Below are 12,135 nucleotides of genomic sequence, written 5' to 3' on the forward strand. Positions count from 1 at the left end.
AAAATAGTTATCTTGTTCGTCTTTGCTTATAAAAACTGTTACAATGGTCTGATCACGTTAATAAAATTGGGCGGAAATCAATGTACTTCAGTTACAAATCGAACCTTACAAAGCTGTTAAAACACCTTTTCACAACACAAAAGCTACACACGAAGTGAAATCATGTTTACCAAGAGAGAGCTGTTTGTCGTGACCATGCGTTTAAATCTGAGAACTTTGGCCAAATTCCTGACTTGGAATTCCGAGTTGAATGAACATTCCGTTGCTCTTTGCCCTGTCGGAGATCGTGTGACATTCATATGGGAAAAATAATTATGCATGTGAGAAAATCACTTCTGAAAAATTAATACGTGAAAATAAATTAATTGTATAAAAAAGAACCACGTGTAAACTTCTCTTGCTGCTTGTAACGTGGCCGTCAATATTTTAGCAAAAACATTATAGAATGAAAGGAAATTTCTTGAACTTTCCCTTTAATATCAACACCTGGGAAGTGACTTTATGAACTATTTCTTTAATATTGCAATAATTTTTTGCAGAGCAGAAGAGATCATAGTCTTCTTCTCACAGTGGAACAGTCAGAGCCGTTTTAGTGCCGAGAAACATCTCGAAGTTCTTCTCTTTAATCTGAACTCGAGCACTGGGAATAATAATGGAAGAACTGGCAAAGACAGGGCTATATATCACACACACACACACACACACACACACACACACACACACAGTGACAGCAGAGACAGAGCGGCGCTCAGATCACACTGGGTGTCAGAGTGTGTGATTATGGAGGAGTCTGTCAGGAGGAAGTGGGCGGAGTTAACTCTGCTCATCTTCCTGTTTGAGGCGTTTCCTCAAGTGTTCACCAATCGCAGCGAGGGGGTTGGACTTGAAGGCGGAGTCTTTCATGGCTTCACTGAAGCGGGACGTTTCCATCTCACTGCAAATCAAAACACACAGAACTGTACGCTTAAAGACACACATACATACACGTACATACACACACACACATACACACGCACATACACACACACATACTCATGCACACACACACACACACACACACACACGCACACACACACACACATACGCACATACACACACACATACTCATGCACACACACACACACACACACACACGCGCACACACACACACATACGCACATACACACACACATACTCATGCACACACACACACACACACACACATACACACACACACACGCACACACACACGCACACACACACACACACATACGCACATACACGTACATACACACACATACATACACACGCACACACGCACATACACACACACACATACACATGCACATACATACACGTACATACACGTGCATACACGTGCACACACACATACACGTACATACACACGCACACGCACACAACTTTATATTTGTGTGTGTTTGTGTCTTACAGCAGTTTGCGTTTCTGCGCTGGCTTCATCTGACAGAAATCTGTGGGTTCTGCTTTCTTCTTCACCACACTGAGAGAGAGAGACAGAGAGATGAATAGAGAGACAGAGAGACGGATAGAGAGACAGAGAAAGAGAGAGAGAGAGAAACAGAGAGAAAGATACAGGGACAGAGAGAGAGAGACAGAGAGAGAGAGCGAGAGACAGATAGAGAGAGAGAGAGAAACAGAGAGAAAGATACAGGGACAGAGAGAGAGACAGAGAGAGAGAGAGCGAGAGACAGATAGAGAGAGAGAGAGAGAGAAAGAAGGAGTTGTTCAGATGTTAATGGATTTATTAAGATGTATTAAGATGTGTGTGAATGTTTACATCTGTGGAAGATTTTTAACAAACTTCCCTTTTATATGAATTAATTACTGCCGTTAATGTGATCATGTGATGTGATCCTTCTCTCCCATGTACTGTGTGTGTGTGTGTGTGTGTGTGTGTGTGTGTGTGTGTAGAAAAAAAAAAACAGTGTGTGCTATAACACACACCCTTTCTGTTTCTTGGAGGCGGGGGCTCTGATGAAGGGGTGGAGCTCAGGAAGTGCATCAGCCAATATCCTCATATCCCCGACGACGGGCGTGGCCTTGCGGCGTGCGAGCTCCGCCTGCTTCTCTCGGGCCAGTTTAATGGCGCTGATCTCTATCGAGAAACACAACGTGACTCAATTAAACGCACTTACGCAAATCCGTTCTAACAAGACTTTCAAGAGTGTTTCATTTCTGATGTGTCAAAATTCAACTGGGTGAATTTGGGTTTTCGACATAATACAGCAAACACACAATATTCTCATACTGTTGCTAGGCAACTAGGTGCTAGCTAGTAACTGGGGCTAATGTAGCTAGTTTATAATTTTTCATACGGACAGTGTGTGGAAACGAGACAGAACCATCTGGAACATCAACGTTTAGATTAACACTCAGATGTGTCGCTAAATTTCTGTACATTTAAAATGACACTGCGATCTCACTTAGCTTCGATCGCTAACTAAGCATCCAAGGGTTCCGTCATATTGAGAAACATCGACACTGGCAAACGACTAGCGACTAACGACTAACTCAGAGCTGTCAGAAAATTTGTGTTTCTTAGTCATGCTAATGCTACATCATAGGAGCACGAGCGCTAAGAGAGGAAAGTCGACTGTTCAGCCAAAAACGGCAGTTTTTCTCTCATGGACTCTCGGACACGAATAATTGTGAGATCATTGAGCTTCAAAATAATTCATAATCTCTCATCATTTATGATTACGGCTTCAGATTTCTAAAACGTGACTCTTCAGGCGAAACAGTTTGTCCCTTATTTGCAGTTTTTGTCCTTTATCGCGGTGTGTATCAGAACCAGCGCCGTGTCACAGAGGTCAGTTTGCGTTCCTGTGACAGTGAAATCGATTAACACGTCTCTAATAGCGGTGTGTGTGTGTGTGTGTGTGTGTGTGTGTGTGTTCGTCCTCCTGCTTCAGGCTGCACACACTCCAAATCTCCATTAAGTCCTGATGCTAATTACTGCAGCTGAAGCTTGTGTTACACGCTGCATCGACCAGCTCGCAGATTCTGTTTCTAATGAGCGCAGTTACGGGTAAAAGAGAACCACACACACACACACTCACACACACTCACACACACTCACACACACTCACACACACTCACACACACAGACTGGTGCAGAAATGTAGTAATTATTAAGAAATGTAGTAATTATTAATATAAATTTAAATAACTCAATACACCAGAATTCAAATTGATGAAACTCATATTTGTATTTAACTGTAAAAAAAAAACTCTAAATGAAATGTGTGTAATAGCTATAATTACCTCAAAATAAATATGTGTAATTCCTCATACTGGAACTAAACACGTAATAACTCTCAATTCAGAACTAAAGTAATAAAGTAAGTACAGTAATAACTAAAAAAATGTGAATTAAAGGTGTGTAATATTTCTAAAATCTGAATTAAAAGTGTGTAATATTTCTAATATCTGAATTAAAGGTGTGTAATAGCTCTAAAATCTGAATTAAAAGTAAGTAATATTTCTAAAATCTGAATTAAAGATGTGTAATAATTCTAAAATTTGAAGTAAAGAGGTGTAATAATTCTACAATCAAAATAAAACAGGTGTAATAACATTAAAACAGAACTGATTTGTGTTTAATAACTAAAATCAAAATTAAATGTGCGTAATAAATCCAAAATAAGGACTGAATGTACTTCATAATTCTAAATATTAACATTAATTTAATAATAATTCTAAAATCAGAATTAAAGGTGTGTACAACAACAACAACAACAAAAAGTTTTTTAAAAATGTTGTACTTTTAAATTATGCACTATTATGCAAAAGGTTTTAACTGTCAACATTTACTTTTTAAATGAAATGCAGACGAATAACCGTGTGGATGTGTACAGCGAGATGAAGGATGATAATCTCGCTCACTATCATGTGGAATTATCATTTCCTTCTACAGTTATATTTTGAAAGCGTGTGTAATACTTAATAATTACAATAATAATATTATATTCTTAAGGACACTCACTGTTGAGCCATCGCTCTCGTCTCTCCTTCATCTTCTCTTTCTTCGACTGCTGCTTCTTTTCCCCAACACCTGCAGGAACGATAGACAGATTATTACACGATACTAAAGCCGAGCAGGAACGACATGACAAATTCGTAATACAATAATCGTCTACACGATCTCTACTTCACAGCAGCGTGTCTGAAAGTGAAATCTGAGTTTGAATGTACAGTATAAAAATAGATTTATATTTTATATATACATTATGTACAGTCTAAAAACATAACACATTTTTTATCTTAAAAAAATCCTTATATAAATAAATATAAATGTATTAATATAAATATAAATGTACGTACGTATATATGGAAATATATTTATATTTATATTATATATTATGTACAGTATAGAAATATATTTATATTATATAAATATTTTGTGCAATATTAAAATATAAAAACACACATTTTTTTTAATCTATAAAAAAATCTTTATTCTAACACAAGACCAAATACAAAACAACAATCTGCACCATGGAAATGTCTTTTTAATTCATCAAACCTGGTTTGAGCAAATGCTAAATTTTACTCTCACATCCCTTGTTGTTGTTTTTTTTTGCTTTTTTTTTAAGCATATGCTAAAATCTGGTGTTTCAAAAGGTTTGTGAATAAACGTCACTTACGAACGTGCCGTCTTGAATCGCTGAGTCAAATCGCTGTTTGGTGTGTTGAATTGATTCGTTCTCAATTTACAAAAATGAATCGTGAGTGGAATCGAGTTGAACTGCTGCCAATCCAAACATTCACCTGTAGCTCAGTGAACAGCTAACATTAGCTAGCACAGAGCTACAGTAAACTACAGTAATACTTACAGTAACAATCAGCTGAAAATGTTAGAATTTTACTTTAGGTTTTATTTTTAGTTCTTTTTCATGTTAAATAATTCACTTTTGCTTTGTAGAGCTTAAATGAATGAATTATTAAACTAAACGCTTTTCACTGATGTATTTTTTGCTGTTTTGCTGCCAATATTTTAGTATTTATTAAAACAAATATTGTATCCTATGATTTTTTTTTTTTTTTTTTTGCAATATCAGCAGCCTCTAATCTGGATGGGAAAGCCCACTGCCAAAAAAAAATATGTATATATGATCCTTACCTATGATAACTTTTCCTGAAGTGCTCCAATTGGACCAGCTAGAATTTCACCTGGTTAGATTCCTGTATTGCTAGAATTTTGTGTAGTTAGATTTTTGTCCAGCTAGAAATTTGTCTAGTTGTGTAGTTAGTTTCATTTGTGTAAACTTTGCCTAGTTAAATTTTTATCTAGCTAATAATTTGTCTAGTTAGATTCTTGTGTAGTTAGTTTTATTTGTGTTAATTTTGTGTAGTTAGATTTTTGTCTAGCTGGACTTTTGTCTAATTAGGGATTTGTTTAGTTAAAATTTGGTGTAGTTAGATTTTTTCTAGCTAAAATTTGTTTAGTTAGATTTAGATTTTTGTCTAGTTAGAATTTTGTGTAGTTTTTCCATCTAATTTGTGCAGAGAGAATTTTGTGTAGTTAGGTTTATCTGTGTAAAATTTGTTGCTAGATTTGCATCTAGCTGGAATGTTGCATAGTTAGCTAGAATTTTGTCTAATTTTTGTGTTATTAGACGTTTGTCTAGTTGGGTTGTTGCCTGGTTAGAATTTTTGTTTAGGTAACAGTATTTCGAGTTGTGCACATTATTAACATTGTGTGTAGAATATTGTGGTGTATTGTATATAAGCACACACCTGTATACAACAAGAAGGAACTTTGTCCACTTTGTGCCTTGCATGCATGTGGAATGCTATTTTGTGGGAAAATTACAATCTGTAGGAAATACAGAGATAAGCATTTATAGAGGACGTGTGTGTGTGTGTGTGTGTGTGTGTGTTTCAGAGAAGTGTGTATAAATTAGCTTAACACACAAGTATGTCTGAATATCTGGTGATTAGCACAGTGTGTTATTGTAGCTGTGAGCAACTTCCTGATGCCGGATGACACTACACTATCAAAGAGCACAGGGTGTGTGTGTGCGTTTTGTGTGTGTGTGTGTGTGTGTGTGTGTGTGAGAGAGAGAGACATTAGGAAGTGACAAGGCCAAGAGTCAAGCAGTACATGATTAGCGGATGTGTGTGTGTGTGTGTTTGCAGTGTCCAAATGGTACCCAAATGCACAGTGTGATAATCTACTGGTGTGTGTGTGAGAGAGAGAGATAACATTTCCCACGTCTGTGCTGAAAGTAAACCCCTTGATGTCTAATAACCAGATATAACGGTGTACTTTCCTAAATGATCTCACACACACACACACACACACACAGAGCCTTAAGATCCCACATTCTATCTGAAACAAAGCCCCAGTTTAATCCCGTTCCAACTCATCCCATTCAGCCTCTTTAAAATTTACACCAAATTCTAATAATACAAAATCAGAAAAACCCCAAACAGCAAAAACTGTCTATTTAGTTTCCAATATCAGTTCCACAATATTTACCCTGTAAAGCAATAAAATTAGACAAAAGTAACAAAAGTCAAAGTGAAACTAGACTAAACATGCAAAAAAGAAACCAGCCAAAAATCATAACTAGACAAAATCACGCTACATTTAAAAAAAAAAACCAAATAAAATTTTACTACACAAAATTTATCCAATTGAAATTTTATCTAGATAAGTTTTAACCACACAAAATTCTAGCTAGAAAAAAACTAACTAGAAATCTAGCTGGATGAAGTCTAACAAAAATACAACTAGATAAAATTCTAATCAGACAAAAAAAACTAACTGGACAAAATTATATCACAAATTATAGACAAAAATGTAAGTAGAAAAAAATCTAGTTACACAAAAACCTAGCTTGGCCAAATATTTATCTAGACAAAATCTAACTAGAAAAAAACATTCTAGCAAGACAAAAAAGTAGCTAAACAAAATTAACTAAAAAAAAAAAACAATCTAGCTAGACAAAAATCTATCAGCCCAAATTTAGCTCAACAAAATTTTAGCTAGATTAAAAACCTAACCACATAAAATTCTATGGAGATAAAATCTCACTTGGCAAAAATCAAACTAGATCAATTTTAGCCTGTCAAAATTCCAACTAGACAAAAATTTTAAATAGTTAGGTATTAAACTAAACAAAATCTAGCAAGACAAAAATTCTAACTAAACCAAAATCAAACTATACAAATATCAAACTAGATAAGAAACTAAACTAAACACGGCACTGGGTTTATTCATTAGGAGTCAAATAGATTTGAACATTCGGTTTGGTGTCCAGATCAATCTGCAGGAAATCCCTCTTTCCACTCTGTGGCAGCTGTAGGATTAATGAGGTCACGTCACGTGCGGAAGGTCAAAGGTCAAACATCAGCAGAGACCTTTACTGATAGTGTTGAGTCACTGGTTAGTGTTCATAGTGCAGTGATTCAGAAAACCTTCATCTTTATCCACTGTCTCAGCTCCCGGAGTGATAAAGTGATGAAAAGTGTCCGTGTCTCACCACAGGCGTGTTTATGTGCTGTAGCGGTGTGATAAGAATCTCCACCCTCTCCTCGACATCCGAACCGCCCCCTCCATCCCCCCATCCACCCCCACCCACGCCTCCACCTCCACCTCCGCATCCCGCTCTCCCCACATCCTGCCCCGAGAGGCTATCGTCTTCCCAGAGCTGGCAGAAATGGACACGGCTCGATGAAGAACGGACGCGGCCTCGGCTCTATCCCTCCGTCTCTCAGGGGAGAGGAGTCGAGGGTTAACGAGGCGGTTTTTTTTAGGGTCACGATGAGACACCGATACTGCGATTAAAGAGAGGAACGCGTTCGGACTGTCAAAGCAGAGACGCAGGAGCATCGATCCGCACGAACGCAGAGTAACACACGAGGCAAATACACACACGAGCAGCAGCACATCGGCTGTCCATTCTGCAATAATAATAATAATAATAATAATAATAATAATAATAATAATAGTAATAATAGACATTTGAAATAAAATTAAGAAGAGTGAGTTCTTTTAAAGTGACTGCAGTAACAGTACAGATCAGAAATATTCATCTATAATATGTGAAGATACAGTAACACAAAATGTGAAAGTCTGGATAAGTGACTGAACCGCGTCAACAGTCAGCTTTAATGCTGAAATCTTAACGATTAGTTCACGGCGGTAAATAAGACAATATGACGTGATTGTATTTGTTTCGCAGTGACGTTTCACGTTATCACTTCAGACCAGAAGTCAGAAAAAATCTGGCACTTGAGTGAAACTAGAGATTCCTTCAGTAACATGTTACTACAGTTAAAGTACCTTACTTTAAAATTTTTACTGTACTTCAGTGTCAAAGGTCAGAAATACCGAGTTATTTTAATTATATTATTCTGACTAAACAAGATGGCGCGTGTCCACTGCACGAGGTGTAAATATTTCTCTCTGCTCCTTTCACTCATGATATCTTAGAACTCAAATAAATTATCTTCTTACTCAAGTTCTCATAAAAGGCATTGTGCATCGTGAGCTAAAAATATTTGTGAAGTATGAAGTCTATTTTTTAGCAGCACATTTTAGCAGGAACGCGTGTCACTGGACGCCTCTGTAAACAGACAGCCAGCTTTCTCGAGCGTGTTCAGATATTTTATCCCATCTCCTGCTTCATAGTGATAACTGCGAGAGATAACGAGTGACATGCGGAGGAAAGTAATGGAGTTAAAGTACAATAATTAGCTTTGGATTGGAACTAAAATGGAAATATTTTAATTAAGTAAAGCACAGATACACTATATGGCCAAAGGAATGTGTTTATATTGCAGTAATTATCTTCCATTTCACAAATCAGGGCAGTATCCAGGTGTGGAAGAGTAAAGGTGATGTCATGCATGCTGAATATTAAGCTATATTTTATTTATGAATAATTATACAGAAGCCAGAGAAACACACATTTACATTTACATTCGCATCTGCTGTTTCCATCAACAAACCCTAGCGTCTAATCTCTGTAACTCATCTGGCTATTATATTTATTATTTTTAAATGTACAGTTTTTTTTTTAACACCGTTCACGGTTCCTATTATAGGACTCCTAAATTAAAAAAATAAAAAATAAATAAATAAAATTAACAAATCAACCAATCAAAAATGTAATAAATAAATAAATAAATCCCTTAAAAGACCAAAAGAAAGAAACTGACTGAACAAACAATAAATAAACAAATAAATGCAGCTTTAAAATTAATTTAATAACAGCAAATAAATAACAACATGAAACTGAATTCACAACATAAGAAATTCTAAAAATATTTTTTTCTGAGATACAAAATATATAATGCATGAATTTACACAGTCTTATATTAATAATAAATTTTTAAAAAAGATATATTCAATTAATAAGACTCTCAAAACACACGTTATATAGATAGAGACATAAACAATCATTTAAGAACTGAAACTGTATTTATATCTTTGAAGAAAACATTGTGTTCTGAGATTCATATTAATTTAATGTATAATTAAAAAAAACTAACTATTAAATTGTATATTCATACATCTTATAATTTGCATACAAGAAAAGTATTTTTAGTCTTTAGGTTTTTTGTTATGTTGTGTAATTAGTTGTATGTTGTACAGAGACACACTTGTACTAAACGCATTAGTTACATGTGTGTGAGACTGTGTGTGTTGTTACGGGTCTCTGCTGCCCTCTAGCGGTGGAGGAGCGCAGTGACACTGTAAACAGCAGCAGCACATCATCCATCCATCCATTCATCCATCCATCCATCTTCTGTAGCACTTATCCAATCCATCACAGAGCACAATCACACACACACACACACTACGGACAATTTAGAGATGCCAATCAGACTAGGACAGATGTCTTTGGACTGATGGAGGAAACTGAAGTACCCAGAGGAAACCCCTGAAGCACGGGGAGAACATGGGAGACCCTGGAGGTGCGAGGTAAACGTGCTAACCACTAAACCACCATGTCCCCCATAAACACATCAGTAATAATTAAAACCATTAATAACACTAAGTCAGTTAACTCAGTTAGTGTCTCACCTCGGGGCTGTTCCGCTGTCGGTTCCGCTGTCGGTTCCGCTGTCGGTTCCGCCGGAGGCTCAGAAACACTGAGAGTCTGAACCAGAGCTTCAGGAGGAATCACAGTACCAGCAAAAACCCCCTTGGGGAAGTTAAAGGCCTGTGTGTGGGGCAGAAAGAACTGATTTAACATCCAGTGACTAACCGTTCCCTTACCTTCCTGCTCACGACACAGACGTCACTGCAGAACTTTAAAGCTTCCTGAGAAATAAACTCTTTATTATTGTGGACTTTTCTCTGTACATTTTCCTTCCTGGAAAATATAACACGTCCCACAACCCAGCTGCAGTGCTCTTAAAGAAATATTCCTGATTGATTTTAATGTCTCAGGCTGAACATAAGTAAGTAAGAAGTCTATCAAATATGTAAATCAGCAGAATGAAAAGATTTTAATCATATAAACAATTGGAAAAAGAAAGTGTCCCTGCATTTTATGTCACTGGGGGTCAAAGTTCAGAAGAATGAACACAGTGTGAAGAGCAGACAGGACACTCTATAAGTTATTAATTTAACTGTAAATGGTATTTTTGTTCCTGTTGATCATTTATATGTGACTGGATTTATATCTTTAAAATGATTTTTACATGATAAATAATGATTTAATTAAACGCTGGTGTGATTAATGATGGAAAGTTTGTCACTGGTGTAACGGCGTGTGTTTATGACACCAGAGACAAGTAATAACTCCACTGACTTAAAGTAATGGCACCACATTAAAGCTCGAAAAAACAGGTTACTCATTCAAAACATTATTCATTACACTCACAGTTTCCAAGCAGAATATGAAATATATAATTTTAAATTTTTGAGTATGACAGGAAGCGCCATCCTGCAAAGAAAGTCTGCTATAACTGATGGATTTGAAATGGATTATAATACATTATATTATCATACGTAGAGCACTTACTCAGGGAGGAAGGAGCTGAAACACAAATATATCAGACCCAGGAAATAAAGTTATTATTTCTACCCTCTATGATGAGCTGATGAGCTGAGATTCAACTTTATTGTTATTGTGACATTGTGACATGTACACAGACAATGCAATGCAACTGAAATGCAAAGAGCAATAAATATGACAAGTTAAATAAAAAGATTTACAGTTGAAATAAGGTGCAAGTAAAGATCTTAGTAGCTGTAAACTGTACAGTGATGCAGAAAAGTGCAATAGTCCTTGCAAATAGTAAATAGTCCTTGTGCAAATAGAGCAATTTTTTAAATATATATATATATATAGAGTGCTCTATTTATCCATATAAGAGAAAAACAGCTCCTAAACATCTCCTTATTAAATAAAGTCCATCATATTTTATCCTAGATAATACATTTATAAAGAAATAAGGGAATTAGATGGATAGATAAATGGATAGATGTAATTTGTACACCCTATGTAGTGCACTTATGTATATACAGGAATAAGTTTAACATTAATCTACACACTCACCTTCAGGTCTCTGGGTTTTTTTCGTGTTTCTGGTTTTGTAGTGATGTTTAAAGGTAACCTGGGTGTCTTTTCCACATTAGTTTCCAGACTTAATGACGTTTTTTCCTTCCCAGGATTTATCTTCACAGCGTCGTGGTGAAGTTTCTGTCGCACGCGCTTTATTTTCCCCACCATTTTGTTTTTTGTTTGTGTTTGTGTTTATAAATGACACAGCAGGTGTGAAATGTCGCTCCCCTGCTCCAGCGTGTGCTGCTCTTCACTCACAACGTGTTCAGATTAAACTTTCTGTGGTTTCATCACAAATCACTCCAGGGTTTGTTGTAAAGTGCACTTCATAGTGAGCAGCAGCTGTTATAGTAACTCGAGTGTAGTGCGCTAATGTAGTGACTCCGGAGATAGTTTGGAGCTTCTGCTGCTGCAGTCACAACTTCCGTGTTTGCGCTGCGACGGTAAAAAGTGTCCGGAGTAAATCGGAGTCTGTGACTTCGGTTCCTGCGCCATAATATTCCGCTTCCGGTTAAAATTCAATTAAAATGTATTTCCATAATTTAAATAGTTAATTATATTTACAGTTGAAAATAAATAGTAGTATATT

General features: G+C 36.3%; 1 protein-coding gene across 1 annotated transcript; it reads right to left on the reverse strand.

The window, feature by feature from the left end:
* Positions 1-494: 494 nt before the first annotated feature.
* Positions 495-11,990, reverse strand: slx9 (SLX9 ribosome biogenesis factor). Its single transcript, XM_026910479.3, has 6 exons — positions 11,541-11,990; positions 10,058-10,196; positions 4,004-4,072; positions 1,963-2,113; positions 1,430-1,498; positions 495-934 (listed from the first exon to the last, which is right to left on the reverse strand). Exons 1-6 carry the CDS (start codon positions 11,712-11,714, stop codon positions 814-816), a joined length of 723 nt encoding a protein of 240 aa, XP_026766280.3. The 5' UTR covers positions 11,715-11,990; the 3' UTR covers positions 495-813.
* Between the last annotated feature and the right edge of the window lie 145 nt (positions 11,991-12,135).

This window comes from Pangasianodon hypophthalmus, chromosome 25 (genome assembly GCF_027358585.1).
Source record: "Pangasianodon hypophthalmus isolate fPanHyp1 chromosome 25, fPanHyp1.pri, whole genome shotgun sequence".
Taxonomy (NCBI): domain Eukaryota; kingdom Metazoa; phylum Chordata; class Actinopteri; order Siluriformes; family Pangasiidae; genus Pangasianodon; species Pangasianodon hypophthalmus.

Excerpts from the sequence above, each read along its gene's own strand:
- slx9 (XM_026910479.3), bottom strand. The coding sequence starts at position 11,714 with ATGGTGGGGAAAATAAAGCGCGTGCGACAGAAACTTCACCACGACGCT. Across the intron at positions 10,197-11,540 it reads AAAAACCCAGAGACCTGAAG|GCCTTTAACTTCCCCAAGGG; the intron begins GTGAGTGTGTAG and ends CCCCACACACAG. Across the intron at positions 2,114-4,003 it reads ACGAGAGCGATGGCTCAACA|AGATCAGCGCCATTAAACTG; the intron begins GTGAGTGTCCTT and ends GTTTCTCGATAG.